Source organism: Myotis brandtii, unplaced genomic scaffold, assembly GCF_000412655.1.
Source record: "Myotis brandtii unplaced genomic scaffold, ASM41265v1 scaffold39, whole genome shotgun sequence".
Lineage (NCBI taxonomy): Eukaryota > Metazoa > Chordata > Mammalia > Chiroptera > Vespertilionidae > Myotis > Myotis brandtii.
The window spans coordinates 2629497-2651254 of NW_005364953.1; the positions used below are offsets into that span (position 1 = coordinate 2629497).

The following is a 21758-nucleotide window of genomic DNA, read 5'->3' on the forward strand; positions in this document are numbered from 1 at the left end:
GAAATAACCAAATAGGGGAAAAAAGCTGTTGTAGTTCTATGTACCAAAGCTAATGATTTCTACTTCTTTTTAAGGTATGTTTACTTGGAAAAGTTTATGACATTTCAGATGTCACTCCGACGAGAAGATGTGTGGCTTCCACTGATGTCTTACCGAAATTCTTTGCTAGCTGGTGGTGATGATGACACCATGTCAGTCATTAGTGGAATCAGCAGTCGGGGGTCAACTGTGCGTAGTAAAAAATCGAAACCATCTACAGGAAAACGGAAAGTGGTTGAAGGCATGCAGCTCACACTCAGTAAGAATATAGTTTATTCTCTTTATATTTATCCCTTATGCTTACCAACTGAAGTGTGTCATTAAGGTTCACCTTATTTTTTTTATTTGAGATTTGTGTTAAGTAGTGTCTTGCACTGTGTGTTCATTGTATGTAAATGTACTGTTTCAAGCATTTTTTAATATATATAAACTAATTTCTCAAACTGTAGGTACATCCTCATTTTTCAGAAGAGAAAACTAGTACAGAGAGGTTAAGTAACTTACTTAAGGTCACGCAGATATTAAGTAGTAAAACCAGTCAGTCTCATTCTAGAGTGCCTGCTTTTTAAACACTGCTGTACTGTATGCATAGGGATATGGACTCAGTATTATAGAGCTAATTAGCACCTAGATCATCACATCCATCTAGTTTAAGTGAAGCAACAGATTTACAGAGGTTGCAGCTTTTGGATTTTTACGAAGAGAAATCCAAGATTAATCATGAAGAACTTGATAGAAATACAAATTGCTGTCTATAATTTTAGAGGTAGTAATACATTATGACACATAAGTCTCTTGGACTCCTAGCATGACAGGTTTGGTTCAAAATGGGCCTGGGGGCTTTCTTCCTTTCCTTAGGAACCTTTAAACAAATCAGCATAGTTGTCCAAATTTGTTCCAGTTATTGCTGAGTAGCAAACTACCCCAAAACTTGACAAAACAGGGACATAGTGCCTGGTACTTCAGTTAGGAAACCTCAAAGACTGAAGACTGGAATTGTATGGCAGCATTCCACTTATAGATATACTAGAGGCCCAGTGTGCACTGGGGCAGGGGGAGGTCCCTCAGCCCGGCTTGTGCTCCCTCGCAGTCTGGGACCCCTTGGGGGATGTCCGTTTGCCCAGGGATCAGACCTAAGCAGGCAGTCAGACATCCGTCTCGCTGTCTAGGGCTCTCGCAGTCTGGGACCCCTCTCACCTGCCTACTGCAGAGGCGGGAGAGGCTCCCGCCACCACTGCTGCGCTCGCCACCTCTGTGAGCCCTTCTGGCTGAGTGGTGCTCCCCTATGGGAGCACAGTGACCACCAGGCGGCAGCTCCTGCATTGAGCGTCTGCCCCCTGTTGGTCAGTGTGCGTCATAGTGACTGGACATTCCGCTGTTCGGTCGATTTGCATATTACACTTTATTATATAGGATCTGATGCTGACTGTCAGCTGGGACTTCAGCTAGATTGTCTTCCAGAACACCTACATGTGACCTCTTCATGTAGCTTTATGGCTTCCTCACACCACGTTACTGGACTCCAAGAGTAAATGCCTGAAGAGAAAGGAGGTGGAAGCTGCCAGTTTCTTTCTTTCTTTTTTAAAAAATATATTTTACTGATTTTTTACAGAGAGGAAGGGAGAGGGATAGAGAGTTGGAAACATCAATGAGAGAGAAACATCGATCAGCTGCCTCCTGCACACCCCCTACTGGGGGTGTGCCCGCAATCAAGGTACATGCCCTTGACCGGAATCCAACCTGGGACCCTTCAGTCCACAGGCCGATGCTCTATCCACTGAGCCAAACCGGTTAGGGCTGCCAGTTTCTTAAGACCAGAAACTGGCATAACATAATTTCCACCATATTTTATTGATCAGTCACAGAGCTCAGATACAAGGGGTGGGATAGAATCCCCCACCTCTTGATGTGAGGAGTGTCAAAGATTTTGGAGCCATATTTTTAAATTGCCAAATAATTTTTAAGCATTGCCAGGTTTATAGTGCCTAAAACTTGATTGTCCCATGGAAATGGTTTTAATCTTTTGTCCAATAATATAAAGGCATAAACTTGTAATTTGTACAAGTTAGATTATACTTGGTTGGTTATTTAGTCCCAATATCCCATTCAATAGGGAAATTTCTTTTACAGTAGTCCTGACTGCTTAAAATAGTTAGGGCTGATACTTTATAGGAAGTTAAAATAAATTTTCCTTATTTTAATATAGAAAAGTTATGAATTAAAAGATGATGTTTCCTGCATATCACTAACTCTTTAAAAGTTTTTCTTATTTGAACAAATAGTTAATAGTTACAAATTTGTGCTGGGTCATCAAATCTCCTTTTCCTTAGACTTTATGGAGTATGTATGAATTGGCATTTATATAACATCTTAAAGATATATTATCAAACTGGATACTTCGGTTTTTGTAGAAAGAGTCAGTGCTTTCTTTGTTTAGGTTTTTAGAGAGAGCCATAGAAATTTAGGCATTAGTAAATTTGAAAAAGGAAGAATAAATACTGAAAGGTTGGCCCTGGCCAGGTTGCTCAGTTGGTTGGAGCGTTGTCCCATACACTGAAGAGGGTTGCGGGTTCGATTTCCAGTCGGCACATACCTACGTTGAGGTTTGATCCCCTGTCGGGGCATTTATGGGAGGCAGCCAATTGATGTTTCTTTCTCATATTGATATTTCTCTCTCTCCACCTGTTCCCCTTTCTCTCTCTCCAAAATCAATAAACATATCTTTGCATGAGGATTAAAAAAGGGGAAAAAGCCTGGCCTCTGTGGCTCAGTTGGTTGACTTCAACCCATGAACCAGGAGGTCCCTGGTTCAATTCTCAGTCAGGGCACATGCCCAGGTTTCAGGCTTGATCCCCAGTAGGGGCTGTGGAGGAGGCAGCTGATCAGTGATTCTCTCTCATTATTGATGTTTCTATCTCTCTCTCCCTCTCCCTTCCTCTCTCTCTCAAAAAAAATACTGATAGGTTGGCCAGGTCAGTGCAATTTAAAAGACAAAAGTTGAAGCCTAAACACAGTAGAACTTAAAAAAGGTTGATGTGATTATATTGCAAATTGTGAAATTTCTTTCTAATCCATTTATTACTATGGTAGTAGCTACTAGCACATTTTTCTTTGCACTCTTCCCTTAAAAACTTATCTGTATATATGCACACTAGAGGCCTGATGCACAAAATTCATGCAAGGGGCTCGGCCCTCACGGCCCCTCACAGCCTCACCTGGCCCTCACAGCCCTGGCTTTGTCCAGAACGTCGTCTGGAAGGTTGTTCGGCTGTTTGGTCTAATTAGCATATTAGCTCTTTATAATATATGTAATGTTCTAATAAAATGTTTTCAGTCAAGTGCTATTAATTTCCCCTCCCAAATCAGTGATTTTTCAAAGAATGACTATGAATTCAATAACATTTACATGTGAATTTGTCTTTTATTAATCACTAGAGGCTCGGTGCATGAAATTTGTCTACAGGGGGGTGGGGGTGGTGGAGGGGGTCCCCTCAGCCCAGTCTGAACCCTCTCCAATCCAGGACCCCTCGGGGGACTGGGCCTAAACCGGCAGTCGGACATCCTTCTCACAATCCGGTACCACTGGCTGCTAACTGCTCACCTTTCTGCCTGCCCGATCACCCCTAACTGCCCCCTCTGCCAGCCTCATCACCCCTAACCGCCTTTGCCTGCTGGCCTGATTGCCCCTAACTGCCTCCCCTGCCGGCCTGGTCGCCCCCAACTGCCCCCCCCTGCTGGCCAGGTGCCCCTTACTGCCCGCCCCTGCCAGCCTGGTTGCCCTTCACTACCCCCCCTGCTGGCCTGGTTGCCCCATGCAGCCTGCCATTCAGTCATTTGGTCTTCCCTCACCCATGCAGTCTGCTGTTATGTTGTTACTGTGAGGGCATCCTGACCAATTTGCATATTACCCTTTTATTAGTATAGATAGATGACAGCATCTACAGACATTTGAAAACAAGTAGATTCTGCAGGTGTGAAACCTGGTCTTTTTAGTCTAGTGCAGCAGTTCTCAACCTGTGGGTCGCGACCCCTTTGGGGGTCGAACGACCCTTTCACAGGGGTCGCCTAAGATCATCGGAAAACACATATAATTACATATTGTTTTTGTGATTAATCACTATGCTTTGATTATGTTCAATTTGTAACAATGAAATTGGGGGTCACCACAACATGAGGAACTGTATTAAAGGGTCGCGGCATTAGGAAGGTTGAGAACCACTGGTCTAGTGCTTCATGCATATGGATTTGTGCTCCCCTTGAAGTTGTTCTTCGGGCTGCTCAGCAGTTAACATACTATAGAGTGGGAACCATTCTCTTATTATCTCCATTCCCATTCCCACCTTTAACTCACCTGGACTACACAATTATCCTAACTGGCTTAAGTCTTAAGTCTACCTTCTATACTGCCATCACATACTTGACTAAAATATGTAACTCACCACATCAATTCCTTAAAACCTCCAGCAGTGGTTCCTGTCACCTTAGCACAGCTTATAAAACTTTCCATAAATTGATTCCTGCCTCTTTATTCACTCAGCATTACCTTTTGCTGCTTACCCCAGGAGTACCAAACTCTTAATTTAAGTCATATGAAATTGCCTTTTTTGTAGGTCAAAGACTGCTAAATATCAGTAAAGTAGTATGATCTAACTTGTACAAATTACAAGTTTATGCCTTTATATTATTAGACAAAAGATTAAAACCATTTCCATGGGACAATGAAATTCATTTGTTTCATGCCTCAGTGCTTTTGCTTATGTTCTTCCCCCTGCCTAGTTCACCCAGTTAGAAATGACTCGCAGGTAGTTGGTTCTTATCCCTCTCATTGTTCCCATTCCACCTGTGCTTCCCTCTCTTTTATCACTTCCCACACTGTGCTGTCTTTCTTTTTCTTTCTTCACAACTAGACTGTAAGGATGGGCGGGGGAGGCTTCACCTTAAGTAACTTTGTATCCCTCTATTCCAAGCACTTAAAATATGATAAACAGGCGTTTGTTGACCTGAACAGGTTGTGTTAGACATCTAATTAGTCAAAATTAGTGACTGAACTTCATTGCTGTTGATTTTGTTTTTCAGCTGAAGAAAGCAGTAGTAGTGACAGTATGTGGTTAAGCAGAGAGCAAACACTGCACACCCCAGTTATGATGCAGACACCACAACTCACCTCAACAATTATGAGAGAGCCCAAAAGATTACGACCTGAGGATAGCTTCATGAGTGTCTATCCAATGCAGACAGAACATCATCAAACTCCTCTTGATTATAAGTAAGTACATTTGATTATTTTCTGTACTATAACTTTATTAATTACATAGAAAAAAAAAGTTAAGTTAAAAGAGGAATAAAATTCTCCTTGAAGCACGCAGGTAACATGGATGTTAGCTCAAAGACAGCAAGAGGAAGCAAGGCAACAACAGGAGAGAGCAGCAATGAGCTATGTTAAACTACGAACTAATCTTCAGCATGCCATGTAAGTGAGAGTGCCTTATTGTCTGAGTCTAGGAAGTACACTAATTCATTTGAACATATTTTAATGTGTGCCTTACCTAAAAATTTCAGCAAACTCTCTAGAGTAAGCTGAAATAATCAAGGAACTGAAAATTGGTCTTTCCAACAGAAAAAGAAACTTTTAAAGTTAAATATTAACTAGTTAGCTAAAGGACCACTCTTAGTTTGGTCTGTTGGAAAAGTTTAAATCTGAATCCTTGTTTACTTTGGTACACAGAATTATAGCTAAAATTCTAGTTTTGTTACATCTTAATTGATTCCCCACCTTAGTTCAGGCCCTCATCTCTCACCTGAACTATTATATTAGCTTTCTAATTCGTTTTCTTCCCTTAAAATCTCCTATTTATCCTCTCACCAAATCCCCCTCTCACTCCTTCCACCACCACTCCATCATTCACACCACCATCCAGAATTACTATTCTAAAATAAAAATCTGATCATATAACTCTTTTACTTAAACCTTTCCATGGCTCCCCACTGCCTGCAGGATAAGTTCAAAGTCCTTAGCTCATGGCATGCAAGATCTTTCAAAATATGGCCCCTGCCTATATTTTAGTATCATATCCCATTCCCTGGAAACTGGTAAAATCATCATAAAAGAACAAGCTCAGGTATCACCTTACAAGAAGATGCGGTAATTCATGCTCTTAGAGCATGATATATATATTTCTTGTAGTATTCACCACATTGTATTATAGTTATTTGTTTATGAATTTTCCCTTTCTGTAGACTGTGAGCTCCTCAAGGGCAGGGACCACTTTATGCTTGTCAGTGCTTCGCACATAAAAAGTGCTAAGTAAATGTTCATTGAATGAGTAAATGTCCAATGCAAAAAAATTGCGTAGTTTAACTTTTATATACTTTGTTTTTACTGGAATCTGTATGAGAGTTTTTATAAATCTTTATTAGCTTTGGCTTCAAAAGAAATGTCAGTCTTTAAATGATTGGCCCAAAGGGAAAAATATGATGACTGATTATTTTATTTATGGTTTTGAGTTTGAAAGCTTTGTATTTGTAAGGTAATGTAGTATATGTTTTAATACTGAGAGATGGTAATTATTACCTTTTTAAATTTTAGTTTGTTTTGTTGGTTTTTAAATGATGAGAATTTCACCTGTTTTTCTTAAATTATCATTTACCACATGAGTAGTATCTTATTTAAACTCACTGCAGTTATCTGTGGCAATCTTAAGAACCTATAAAAAAGTATACTCAAATCACATGTGTATATTCTGATCTCAACTTGTCTAATATGGTTAACATATATACCAGTGGTTCTCAACCTTCCTAATGCCGCGACCCTTTAATACAGTTCCTCATGTTGTGGTAACCCCCAATTTCATTGTTACAAATTGAACATAATCAAAGCATAGTGATTAATCACAAAAACAATATGTAATTATATATGTGTTTTCCGATGGTCTTAGGCGACCCCTGTGAAAGGGTCGTTTGACCCCCAAAGGGGTCGCGACCCACAGGTTGAGAACCGCTGATATATACAGTCAGTCACTTGGTTATTTTTCCCATTCCTTTTTCTATGGACACCTTCTCCTTAATATATGTTCTTATTTCATGTTGGATTCAACAGCTAATTTCTTAGCTTCCAACCAGTCACCAGTTCAAACATTCTGGAATTCTACCGGCAATCATTTGGTCCACATTTCTCCCCTGAAAACTTTCCACCAATCCCCAAGATCTTCCACAGCATCTCATTACTCGGCACCATTTATCATTATTCTTTTGTTTGTAGTTTGTTTTAACTCCCCTTAGAGATAAACTTCCCTAGTGACTACAAGAGATTATCCCAGTTAAATAATTATCACTGGAAGAATCTTTTGGTTGTTGTACCATTGGTCAATCACCTGATGCTGTAAAATATTTTCGTTTTGCAACAATTTTTCTGTAATGATAGTCTGCCCTATAACTGAAAATACTTCCAAACTCTCTCTGTATTTTTAAATAGTTTATATTATATAATCTTCCTTACACTCTAAATGAAATACAGAATGGATTTCTGGTTTTCTATAACATGGTCCACAAAGTACACATTTTCCCTTTAGTTGCTTCCACTTAAGACTCAACATAGTATTGTGTCAATTGTAAGCAAGTGTTCACTAAATAATAGATTGGGGGGCAGGAGGGTTATGATCTTTCAATTAGTGAGAAAAGAAGGAAACATTGGCCAAACTGGGGAACAAGAAATTACCCTCAATTTCACTATTATTTAGACTCATGCTGATTTGGGCTAATTTATTAACATTTGAATTTATTCCTTATGATGTAATAACATACATAATTCTTGGTCTTAATTTTTACTTTACTTTTCTGTATGTCTTAGAGTTTCCTAGGACACAGAATCTAATTTTCATCATAAAGGTTGCTCATTTCTTCCTGAAGCAGAATTAATTTCTTCCAGTATATCATTATAGCAATTGATTCATATTTCTCTTGCAATATATGTATCACATTTTGTCATAATTATCTGTTTCCCATAGTAGATTGTGAGCTCCTTGAGGGCAGGAACCATGTCTTAATTCATCTTTTTTTTTTTTTTAATTTGCATCCATAGGACAAAGTAGAAGCCTGGCATGTAATAGGCATTGTATGAATGAGTGAGAGCCTGGTATATTAGGTACTGAGTGAATGAGTGAGTGATGGGTAAAATTAACACTATATATTAATGAAAATATGTGTATTCTGAAAATGTTATTTCTCTGGTCTCTGTTTTATATTTGTTTATTAATTTGTACCCTGCCTACTGTCAAAAAGGATTTGAGGTATCTTGTCTGTTCCCATGTGGGATATTGTCATTGAACTTTTTATATGGGATATCAGAACTATTAAGCTAAATGTATTGAAGTAATGTAGAATAAACATAACTCCTTAGCATTTTTAGACAAGCAAACATTGGGGTTTTGACATCATTGATAACATGATCAATGCCTAATCATTTTCCCTGACCTCTAATTCCATCATTTTCCATTATGCTTGAATTGAATATAGAGAGCCACATAGTTGATGCCAACATATTAATAGTCACAACATTGGTTCAGATCTTGACCTTGTTTTATATTTCTTTAGTCGGCGTGGTGCAAGCCTAATGGAAGATGATGAAGAGCCAATTGTTGAAGATGTTATGATGTCCTCAGAAGGGAGGATTGAAGATCTTAACGAGGGAATGGATTTCGACACCATGGATATAGACTTGGTAAGAAACTTAGTGATTTCTGTAAGATTTTCCAAAGTTTAGACCCTTTGGAAATTAAGTTGGATATTTATTAGAGAAGAGAAATACTTGCCATGAGAAGTAAGTTTTGCAAAATCTATAATAATAAAAGCGTAATATGCTAATTAGACCAGACGTCCTTCTGGACGAAGCTGGGGCTGCGAGGGAAGCCCGGGTCCCGAGTGCCAGAGGGAAACCTGTACCGGCAGCCGGGGGAAGGAAGGCCTACTTTTGCACTAATTTCGTGCATCAGGCCTCTAGTTATTAAATAAAATAGTTAAGTCTTTAGGTATATGAGAAGGGATTGAGGGGAGGGTGAGATTGGTCAGGGTATTAGATCCTAGCTTAAGATGATTAATTTTGAGGTTAATTTAGGAATAGATTGATTTAAAGAATATATTTCATTTATTATGTTAAATATCACATCACCTTATAATTTTCCATTTATTTACCATCATTAAAATTACATTATTGCCCGGCTGGTGTGATTGAGTGGTTGAGCATTGACCTATGAACCAGGAGATCACGGTTTGATTCCTGGTGGGGGCACATGCCCGAGTTGTGGGCTCAATCCCCAGTGTGGGGCATGCAGGAGGCAGCCGATCAGTGATTCTCTCTCTCTCTCTCTCTCCCTTCCTATCTGAAATTAAAAATAAATATATTGAGTACAACTATAGCCCTAGCCGGTTTGGTTCAGTGGATAGAGCATTGGCCTGGGGACCCAGGGGCCCAGGTTCTATTCTGGTGCAGGGCACATACCTGGGTTGCAGGCGCCTCCTGGGCCCGGACCCTGGTTGGGGCTCATGCAGGAAGCAACCAATCGATGTGTTTCTCTCATCGATATTTCTCTGTCTCTCCCTCTCTCTTCCACTCTCTTTAAAAATCAATGGAAAAATGTCCTTGGGCGAGGATTAAAAAACACACGCACACAACTACATTATTTACTTGCTACTACCCAGTTACTGAGATGAATTTTCATATTAGATAATGAAATTACTTAAACTTCGAAGTTAAAATGTATATAAGAGTATACTCTTTATTAATTACATCATATTTATGATTAGGCCTTTGTCGTATACAAAATGCTTCTACGTCATTTTGCCATATGTCTCATTCAATTTTGTGAGGGAGATTGAAAGGATTGAAGATACTGAAGCTTAGACAATTATCCTATCCAAGGAGACAAAACTAGTAAGCAGTAAAGCTGAGACTTATAAGCCAGGTCTTCTGATTCTACTTCCCGGTATACCACGATGAAATCTCCTTAACAGGAAGATAAAAAAAAAGTTTTTAGTGATTTTAGAAAGAGAGGAAAGGGGAGAAGGATGGATAGAGCTATAGAAATATCAGTGAGAGAGAAACATCATCAATTGGCTGCCTCCTGCACACTCCCTACTGGGGATCGAACCTACAACCTGGGCATGTGCCCTGACCTGGAATGGAACCATGGCCTCCTGGGTTCATGGGACGACGATGTGTAATGAAATACACATATTTTCATTAATATATAGTGTTAATTTTACCCATCACTCACAAACATAATCAATTGGCTGCCTCCTGCACACCCTCTACTGGGGATCGAACCTACAACCTGGGCATGTGTCCTGACCTGGAATGGAACCATGGCCTCCTTGGTTCAACCACTGAGCCACACTGACTGGGCAACAGGAAGAAATAATTAAATGGTCTCTCTTTAGAGTAGTGTAATCTGGTCCCTTTAAAGGAAAATGATTCGAGGGGAATTTTTAAAGTAAAACAAAAAATAAGTTTTCCAGTTTTCTTTTTTAAGGATAATTTTCCATGAATGAGTTCCTTTTGTTTTTATTTAAACTTTTTTTAGTTTGTTTATATAGTATTTAAATTATTGTAAGGTACAATTGCAACTACATGTTCCATGTGAACATTTAATGCTAATTAATTTCAATATTTTCCGGATTATAGATAAGACAATTGTCAACTTTCTTCCTTTTTTCCCCTTTAGCCACCATCAAAGAACAGACGAGAGAGAACAGAACTGAAGCCTGATTTCTTTGATCCAGCTTCAATTATGGATGAATCAGTAGGTTTCATTTAAATGTACTGCAGGATTGCAAAATCAAAAGTATAGGCAACCCTAAGTTTGAGGATGGAGAGCTGAGACAGCACATCAAGAATGGGTAAAACAATTGGAACAGGAGAAAAGAGGCAGGCAGGAGTGATTTCCAGAGGAGGGTGGTGCAATAGTGGGGACAGATTTAAGTGCCTTTGAATCCCTGGCCAAATGGGACTTGTGTTAAGGAATTTGGAATTTTCTTTAGGCTAGAGTTGCCATTGAAGGATTTTGAATGAGGGAGTGGCATGATCAGAATTGTGTTTCAGAAAGATTTCCTTGGCATTTATGGATGAATAGGATGAATGAGAGGAATAATCATCATCATCTGAAGGCATGGTGAAAAGTAGAACTTACAGACTGATAATAAAGTGAAGGGTTGGGGGGTATTGAGATAATTGGTTATTGTTAAGTATTGTCAATTCTATTTTTTAAGTACCTCTTATATCAGTCCCCACCATATTTTCCCTGACAATGCCTTGACTCATACAAGTCCTTCTTAATTTTCACTTGGACCATTGCAGTAGTCTTTAAATTGATCTTGCTGCTACACCCTTCCTTTATCTCTCTTTTGGGGTCATCTTTCCAAAATGCAAATCGGATTCTTCTCTCACATATAGTTTTAGGTCTTTCATTGATTCTCTGCCCCCTCCCCCATTGTATTAAGAAAAATATTCTGGCTTCTTAGCCTGGCAAACAAAGCTTTATGTGATCTGGCTCCATTGCCAGCTTAACCTTGTCCCTTTCCTTACATGTATTCTGTGTTCCAGCTATACCAAATCTTCCTCTCATACACATTTTGCTCTTTCATGACTCTGTGACTTTATATAAGTTTTTCTGGGTCAGAATCGCCCCCCCCCCCCTTCCTCTTCTAGTGAATTTCTTCTTTAATAGTCAGTTCTGACATTACCTAAGGAGTTTTGCCGTCTTCTCCAGATAGGTACTTTTTCTAAGCTTCTATAACACATTGTATATATACTTTTATAATTACCAAATTGGTGTAGTGAAATAGGATATAACGCTCAATAGACTGAACTCCAGGCAGTGATGATTTTATTCATTTTGAATTCTGCCTAGCATATTAGGTGTTTAGTTTTATTTGTCAAGTGAATAAGTCAATTAAGTGCCCTTTCATATCACTATTTATGCTCCTTCCTAACACTACTACCTCAGGTAACCTCATCCTCTGAGGCCTGCCTTCTATGCCCCAATTTCTACCATTCTCTCCTTGCCCTCACTCACCTCGTAATATACTTTCAAATAGCTCTTAGAAGAATTTTGACTAATTCATACTAATGTTATATTAGTAAGACCAGTTATTTGAGCCAAAAGACAGTCTCATAGAGCAGTAGGTATAGAAAGAAATCTTTGGACAAGCCACCTGGGATCCTTTTTAAATTAGTGTTCTCAACCTCTAATGTGCATGTGAATTATCTGGAGGTCTTATGTAGATTCTGTTTTAATAGGTCTGGAGTGTGGCCTGAGATTCTGCATTTATAGCAAGTGTTGTCATTGCTTCAGATCTGCAGACCATACTGAGTAGCATAGGGGACCTAGGCTTGCCCATAAGTCTGTAGTTTTAAAGGCATATTAAAGTATATAGTTCCCTGATAATCTAGGAGTATGTTTCTTCCCAACTCGTTAAATAAAACATGAAGGTAGTGATTGTAATGAGTAAAAGAATCTTTTCAAGCAGATATGATGAAATGCATTAGTTCAACAATTTATTGAACTAGAAGTTCATGCTAAAGTGAATAAGATTGTCTCCCTGCCCTCACGTTTATATTATAGTCCACCTTGACTATCATTTTTGAAATGAAAAGGGTAGAAGCTAGTATTTGAGAGCTTATGTGCCTGACACTATGCTAGGCATGATTTATTTTTATCCTCAGCAACCTTGTAAGAAAGGTGGTGGCATCCCAATTTTGCACCCAAGCAAACTTGGACTGAAGAGGTGATTCAGTGATTTGCTCAGAGTTACACAACTTTAGTGTCAGGGTAGTAATTCAATCTGAGTTCCATTTGATTTTAAAAAATATTGTGCTGTCTCTGTTGTTGTATTTCCCAGAACTATTATCAGACCTCATTTTGGAAGAAACACCAAGAAAAGTAATTTAGAAATTGAAATTATTAAATATAGTCAAAATTGATACGGGCAGTTAGAGACTTCCTTATTTTTCCATGTGTTTATCTAAAGTCAGGAAAACTTTAGGCATTTGTTTTCTTAGTTACTAGATTTGCAAAAAGGTGTTCTTTAATTCACATTACTAAAATAATGAAATAGCATTGTAAATTATGTCTGTATATTTTTGTCATTTAACATTTAGAAAAAAATAGTCTGAGTGAGGCCAAAGATAGGAATCTGATAATTATTTATAGAAAACTTTTGGCATTCTTGTTTTTATTGAATATGTTATAACTAAGGGGATAGTAGTTTATAGGAAAATGAGCACATGCATCCATGCCTGTAGTTTTATAGTATTTCCACATGATGGCAGCAGTCACATAACTGAGTGCTCAGTCTTTAAAGGTTTATGTATCTTTAGAAGTCTTTGAAAATATATATATAAATATATATATATATATTTATATATATATTAGTTTATTTTTAAATATACATTAAATTTTACCTCATATTGTCTCAATAAGAAATTAAATAATAGAAAATTTTTTAATGCAAAGATCTGTTTGCCCTTTATACAATAGTCTACATCTGTTTTTACTTAAGCCTGTGATAAATGAGTCATTAAAACAATAGTAAAATTGGAACTTAAATTCTTTTATACCCAGTTCTAATATAAGATTATAGATTTATGATTTAGTTAGTTTTATATCTGGAAACAACATTGGTTTATCCCATTGTACCACTGGTTGATTTCTGCTACCAGTGGGCCAGTATTGCCACAACACACCAAAGCTTGCTGTTTATACTTTTAAATATATGTTTAAGTGTTTTTTAGTCTTAACACAGAAACAGGTGTAGTTTAGGTCAGCACAAAAGAGAATGTGTCACTAATGTTACTTATCTGTGTTGAGATTCTCTTATTACAAATATCTGTAGTATAAAACTGGTAAAAGAATGGTTCAGTATGATGGAGCTCAGTTAATGTTCTACTAGAAGAATCTACTTATAACCCAGTTCGCCCCCCCCCCCCAAAAAAAAAATCTGTTCTGGTGGTTTCTAGTTAGACACTGTTTGAAAAGAACTTGAGTTCATCTTCATGACACACCCTGTGCTAAGAATTGCTAATAAGATTTTATACTTTGATTCATGATCATCGGACTTTCCTTTACCCAGAGTCATGAGTGTTATAACTAGAAGGGACCTGTAAACATCAAGGCCTCTTGGGTGGAAATACTGTAACTACCCAAACTCTGACTCTAATCAAAAAAGGTGAAACTTGAACCTTGTCGGAGGGTAGGGAAGGACAAAGGATGAGTAGTAGTGGTGGTGGTTTTGGTGACGACAGGTAAGAAGTGGGGTGCATCAATCCTCTTTGTTCTCATCACTGGAGATTCCAAACACTTTACTTAACTTTTCACTATAGGGAGGCTGCAATCAGATAGATACTGGTTTCCTGGTCTGAAAATACACAGTTCCTACAGATCAAAACAATTCATGAATTCTGTGACTTTTGCTAAAGTGAGATTTAATATACAAGTAAGAGTCCTCTGTAATCCCAGTCTTAACTCATTACCTCTGGCTTTTAATATAAGTTTTTACTAGGTTATTATAGTATTTAAAAGTATTACTTAATTATCATAGTAAGCGCTGGAATTATAATTGAATAGCCTAGCTTTTAGTATATACAGCTCAAAGGTACATCTTGTTCTTATTTAATGAACAAGGGGGAGTAGCTCCATTCATCTGCTTTTATTTTTCTTTAGTTAGTAACAAGTAATTATTAGATTTTACCTCAGTTCTTTTCCCAGGAAAACTGGGAATGTACAAAAGAGAAGGCATCAATATAAGTATGTTGCCCAGATTTCACCTTACTTACTTGATTTCTTAAAAGTTGTAGTTCTGTCCTTTCACTCAGGTCAGATTTTCTAAAGAAAACTTCCTACTTTCTACATATTTGTATTATTCTTGCATATATTTGGTCTGCATGTTCAAATGCTTTATTAAAGAACCAAGTTTGCAAGACATTCTTATGCTATTTTCAGCAAACCTGTGCCGGAAGTATATGTCAAGAAGCACATTTGTTTGTTCATTCAAGTGTTGAGTGCAATGTTTAGGGCACTATCTAGGCATTGGGGTATGTATAAACATATAATTGAGACATAGTTCCTGCTCCTAGTTATATTTTTCAGGTAAGTAGCATCTCGATTAAGTGTGTTATTCCATTATATATTGATGGTCATTTTAATTTTAGAATTTCATATCTAAAGGGGATTTTTCAAAGTAGTTTTATTAGCATCGATTAAAATTAATGTTAATTAGTATTGTAATAATTCATAGATATATTTTACAAAGAAATGAATGACAATCTTAACGAGATTTTTTTCCCTCTCTCTCATTAGGTTCTTGGGGTGTCAATGTTTTAATACCCGTACACAGTTAAATCTCTGGTGAAGTCATTTTCTAAGTGGAAGAGGAAATTTTAAAATAAAGTGTGGTAGATACAGTGAAATTCTGTACAGATTTTTCTCTAAGGAGAATATGACATGCTTACGCTTACCAAGATCAAGTGCATTGAGGGGCAGTTTTGTTTGCCTGAAAAAAGTAAAGGACAAGTAAACAATTTGATGATAAGCTACAGTTTTCTTAGAAAGTAAATATTTTATTTATGCGCTGTTAGTTGGCCTTTGAATCAATTATTTCATGCTTTTTTTAAAGAAAATATAACAATCTGAAGAGACATTTGGTACAGACATGAATTCTCTCACATTTATTTACTGGGTGTACTAAGCAATGATGACCTCTGCTGGATTTCTGTTTATATCCAAGAAATAAAGTTAAGGATGGATTTATTTCTCTACCCTGAAATTATAGGATAGAATTGTTTTTAGCATTCTAAATTTAAATGCTTAAAACATCAATCAACAAAGCTTTCTTTTAAATATTGTAATTGTGGAGAAAAGTAAACTTATAAGCAGAACTTTTACAATTTTTTCATCTAAAATGTATTTTAAGATATTTTTAAAATCCAAGAGCTTCTCTATACTTTTCAGAAATATCCAGATGCAGTGAACTGCCAGAAGGTAACCAGTCTCAAACATGCTTATACCATTATCAACCCTGAAAGTTTGCTTGTCCTTTAAGATAAAAATGTAATGTTGTGATATTCCTTCCAGTAGTGCCACTGTATTTTGTCTCCAAATAAAAGAAGCTTATTGTAGTATGTTTGCAGAAAAATTCTAAACAAAAAATTATACAGCTTATTAGAGTGTGGGAATAGGGATCTAAATTTTAAATAAAATTATATATATATATAAATTGGTGCTGATTTTATAATTGCGCAGTTTGTTTAGTTTTTTCTTACTTTTAAATTCCAACTTAAAATTATGAGGTTTCAGAAATATATTGAAAGTTTAACAATGTTTAAAAATAGAAAAGCATGAGTGTTCATGCTTTAAAATGATTTTTAAATTTGTATTTTATATTGTTTTATCTATCTGTCTTTGCAAGCAGTCTTCAGGTTAAAGATACTTCTAACAGGTTACAGTACATTTCCTCTGTATGTAAATTAGATGGGATAATAGAATTCATAACCCATAATATTCTTTGAAAGCTAAGCTTTAAACTTCATTTTATGTCCTTTCACAAATAAATTAGTTTAAAACAGAAAGTGGCCACTTGGCATTTTGACATCAACTCATTTTGCGAGGCTTAGGCAGCTAGACATCGTTTAAAACAAAATATTAACTTATATTACATGTGTATCTATCTTTTGTCAGTCGTCTCTCAGTTCTTGAGGTATATTATTTTAATCATTCCATGCCTTAATATGCTTGCAATACAAAAATATCTTCAGATGGGTGAATACCAAAAGGCTTCAGTTCTTAGAGTCAGAAATCAACAAGCATTGGGCTGTGGTAGCCAAAAACCATAGGTTAGCTAAAAGATCATAAAGAAATTCAATTATTTTATTAAATCATGGAGAATAACAGATGAAACCAGACTTGTCTAACAGATTTTCCATCAACGAATAATATTATGTGCAAAAGTATTGCCTATGTTGTTTTTCACACCACTGCATTTACTAGAACTGCTGAGAGGACTGTATATATGATTTTAAACCTAAGTTGATTTTTTTTCTCATTCTTGAAAGAAGTACTTCTTTGTGAAAGCAGTTCTTACAGCTTTGTTTTCAACCAGCTAAAAATGTTTTATATATTACTCTAACCTGTTGTCCTCCACATTCTATTGTCCTAATTGTACTGTTTTCTGATTTGTATTTATGTCTTGAGACAGTAACTTTTTGAATAAAAATAAACCTACAGTGTGTTGTATGTTTTATCTTTTGTAATTGGAAGAGAAGGGTGGTTATAAGTGGTTTAGAAAGTATATCTATTAGCATACCTTTGACATGTTTAGGTAGAAATAATTTATAGAAAACATTGCCATTTTACATTTTTCATAAATAATGTATTTTAAAATGAGATTAAATCCCTAATTGGGTTATTACTTTAAAGCAGAAACCCATGACCATTATTACTTTAATTTTTATCTAGTAAGGGTTAAACACTTTAAAATAGCTGCATTCATCTGGGATACATTTGAGTGCCTATAATGTGCTCTGCATGTGTTAGAGATCTAACAGTAAACAAGATAGACACGGGTCATTCCCACAGATCTAGTGGGATAAACAAATAAGGAAAGAAAGAAAATAATATAATAAACTTGTAATAGTTGCTATCAGGGTGTGCTGAGCTGGAGAATGTGTGTTTGAGTCTAAATTAAATCTCCCTTAGTTAAGGAGCTTGTGCTGTGCATGGAGGTGAGTAAAAGACAACATTTGAAAAAAGAACTTGGTAATTGAACTCTTATTGAAAGCTTACAGTCTTTAGTGTGTTAACAGGATTTGCATTGTACTCTGATTTGCATTGTAAACTGATTAAAAGTAGTGTAACACTGGCACATTGGCCATTTAGGCTAGTTTGTAGATCATGGTATAAGACCAGTCTTCTGTCATTGGGGATTCAGAATAGAACATATTAAGTGATAGCAAATAGTTGGACACTGTTTTAAGTAGTTTCCATACAGTAACTTATTTAGCATCATGATAATAGATAATACATGTTATAACCCCCAATCTACCTCCTCTTTTTTCTTAATAAATCACGAGGCAGTGAGAACAATGAGGCACAGCGAAGTTAAAATACCTTGGACAAGGTTATATGGCTAGTAAGTGATGGCTGCAATTTAAGTCCCAAGAGCATTGACACTGATACATACGGACAGCATAGATAGCTGCATAAAGGTAAAATAGCACATTATTCATTGTGCCATGGTGAGGAAATGGACCTTCTTTGAGTGGTGTGAATCAACATTGTGCTTAATATGCTACCCAGTTGGTTTCTATAAAGAGAATACAAATTAAATCTGAGCCCATCAATAGTTTCTAAAGTTGAGAGAGGGGAAGAATGGGAAAACCCAAAAGAGATGTCTTCAATATCCTGCCACCAAGGGTATTTATAAAGGTTTACATCAAGCATGTCACAAACTCAAAGGCTAACACAGGCCAAATAAACAAGGTTTAACTTTTATGCAAGAAAACAAAAGCATCAATTTTCATAGAAACATAGGTTTATTTCAATAGAGGCATGCTGAATATGAAGGGCTGAAATAAATGAGGAATCTATATATATAAAAGCCAAGTGACCGGAATGATGCCCAATTGGGGGCAGGGCCGGCTGTCCAACCTCCCATTGGCCTCTCCCCTTGGCCAGCCTGGCCCCCTTTGGGGCAGGCCGGCCGGACCCCACCTGTGCATGAGTTTGTGCACCGGGCCTCTGGGTAAAATAATAGACCATTTTTTAAAAAAATATATATTTCTTTATTGGTTTCAGAGAGGAAGGGAGAAGGAGAGAGAGAAACATCAATGATGAGAGAGAATCATTGATCGGCTGCCTCCTGCACACCCCCTACTGGGGATTGAGCCCGCAACCCAGGCATGTGCCCTTGGCCGGAATCGAACCTGGGACCCTTTAGTCCGCAGGCTGACGCTTTATCCACTGAGCCAAGCCGGCTAGGGCAATAATAGACCATTTTAATAAAAATATGTTTTCTTGAACATTAGCTTACCAGACACTGAATAACTGCACAAATTAATAAGTGTAACACAAATAAACCTATTTTTCTTGTTCTCCGAAAGCGAAATATTTCCTGTTGCGCACACCAAACAAGTCAGTCCAAGACTAATGACATGGCAATCGGTTGCTGAAATATTCGCTGCTAGTGTTAGTGGAGAGAAATGGTGCGCCTGCGCATAAGGCACGTAAGGGAAATGAATGCAACCCGATTATAGTAGTCATTAGTGAACGTTGTAGTTTGTTATTAATAATTATGTGTAACAGGATATTGTAAAAATTAAGTTAACGAAAATTTTATTAAAAATGTTTCTTACATACCGTTATATTGGCTGGGCCGCAAAAATATTCATTGTGAGCCGTGAGTTTGACATGCTTGGTTTACATGGATGAATTCCAGGTCAAATATATTATTCTGGGAGCTATAATGGCTCATCAAAAGAAAATGAAGCAATAAAGCCCAAGGCAAGGCCTCTGGTAATGAGGAAACTAGGTGATGAAGTTCACTATCACTTGGGTCAACAAACCTTTTGACTACTGTGTGCCTGGCCTTGTGCTCACTGCTGAGCAAAGACCAATAAGACAGTCTTTGTTATTGAATTGCTTACAGTTCCAATGGGGGCCAGGATACAGATGCAAAACTAATAAAATGGAGTAAATTCAGTATTTTTACTGGGTATTAAGCCCAGAGATAGTTGTTTGCCTTTTTTTTCTTTTGGTATAAAATTGATAAATGATGAAATACGCAAACTATAAGTATTTGTATGCTGAGTTTTAACAAGCACTTACAGCTGTTTAACTCAAACCCCTATCAAAGATATTGTATATTACCATTAACACAGAAAGTTTCTTTCTACTCCTTACCAATCAATCCCTGCTTCTATCCCTTCTATGGAGGCAGAAACTGTTGTTGTTTTCCACCATAGATCAAATTTGGCTCTTCCAGAACTTGATATAAATGGAATCATATAGTAGGTATTTTTGTGAGAGGTTTCTTTCACTCAGCACGTTTCTGTGATTTATCCATGTTGTGTGTATCAGCAGTTTATTCAGTAGTTGATGGAAATCTTGGTTTCCACTTTGGGGCTGTATGGGTAAAGCTGCTACTTGACTTTAATTTTAAAAGCTGAGAGGTGGGCCAGGTGAAAGGGGCTGGGCATGGTGAACAAGACAGAATTCCAGGCAAAGGGGGCAGCATAAACGATCATCAGGGATGCAAACTAGTAACTACTTAGGGGTGGGTGGGCAAGACTGGAAGATAGTTGGTCATCCACTAGCTTTAAAAGTGAAGGACATTCACAATTGGTATCTTTGGTGACTTAAGTGTCATATGCATTGTTCTCAGAATAGGCAATACCCAAAGACGAAGTAGGGTGCCTTTCTTGATTTGTTTTAATATGGATGTTTTAGTCACATTAGGCTTTATTCTATCATTGAGAAAAATAATGCTTTTTCTGCAGTTTCTAAGTTGTGTAGTTGTATTAAAAATGAGCTTAAATTCCTAAAAAAATAGGTTCCTCAATTGAAGTCAGTTTGGAGCTTGATAGTATGAACTTAAAATGAAAGGTCAGCTACCATAAATTTACTTGATTTTTTTTTTTTTTTTACCCTTTGCCAACTTAAGTTTAAGATAGGCATGAGGAGTTTAGTGACTCCTTGGCAAGTTAGCTTTTAAATAATTTTATAGTATTTATAGAGAAAATATAACTAATTTTGAAAAAATAATAGACTATTTGCTTAGTGTTTACTGTGTGCCAAACTATTTAAAGTGCTTCCCTAGTTAATTCTTGCAGCAAATTTATAGTAGATATTATCCACATTTTACAGATAGGGAAATGTGCGTAGTTTTAATTAACTTGTACAAGTGATGGAGCCTAGATTTGAAACTAGGCCATCTGACTCCACAGTCCATGCTCTTAATCACCTCTCCATCTTTGTGCTACTAAATGTACCCATGCACTTGCCTCTGTATTCACATACACTGCATTTTCTTTATAGTGGATAAGCTATCGTATATAAGACTGGATATCCCTCTCTTCCCTCTCCAGCATTATTAGTTTCCCCTACTGGTTCATTCCTAACATCCAAACATCTGTGTTCAAAACTAGAGGAATAAACATCCCTTTGACTAAGCATGTCCCTCTAGCGACTGCCCCATTTCTCTCTGCTGTCTGGACTTCCTTTTCACCCAGTCTCTCTCTCTCTCTCTCTCTCTCTCTCTCTTCTCTCTCTCCCCCACTCTTTTTTATTTTTTATTGATTTCAGAGAGGAAGGGAGAGGGAGGAAACATCAACGGTAAGAGAATCATTGATTGGCTGCCTCCTGCACGCCCCCTACTGGGGATCGAGTCCACAAACCAGGCATGTGCCTTGACCAGAATTGAACTGTGACCTGGTTCATGGGTCGATGCTCAACCACTGAGCAACACCAGCTGGGGCCTCTCCCTGGCTCTCTTGAATGCACTCTCATCAGGCCTTAATTTGTATCACTTCACTGAAACTCTTCAATGTCCAATGACCTTCGTTTTGCTAAATTTTCTTACCAGTATTCTCTAACCTGTCTACAGAGTCTAGTTTGCTCCGAGTCTCTTCCTCTGTGCCCCAGGCCCATCAATGGCAGGTTAAGAGTTGTGCACCCCTG

The 21758-nt window shown here is 37.3% G+C and overlaps 1 protein-coding gene across 9 annotated transcripts in view; it reads left to right on the forward strand.

Annotated features, from left to right (window-relative positions):
* The window catches only part of STAG2 (stromal antigen 2), a 153023-nt gene extending 135712 nt beyond the window's left edge, over positions 1 to 17311 (forward strand). For 7 of the 9 annotated variants that reach the window (XM_005872705.2, XM_005872707.2, XM_005872706.2 and 4 more), the window contains 6 exons: positions 75 to 298; positions 5116 to 5305; positions 5399 to 5509; positions 8629 to 8755; positions 10755 to 10832; positions 15387 to 17311. In XM_005872705.2, the coding sequence (XP_005872767.1) occupies positions 75 to 298; positions 5116 to 5305; positions 5399 to 5509; positions 8629 to 8755; positions 10755 to 10832; positions 15387 to 15410 (754 nt within the window). In that variant the 3' untranslated portion in view covers positions 15411 to 17311. The remainder of the gene's footprint in view (positions 1 to 74; positions 299 to 5115; positions 5306 to 5398; positions 5510 to 8628; positions 8756 to 10754; positions 10833 to 15386) is intronic. The other 2 variants (XM_005872708.2, XM_014544954.1) reach the window with 1 other exon arrangement.
* Positions 17312 to 21758: the final 4447 nt, after the last annotated feature.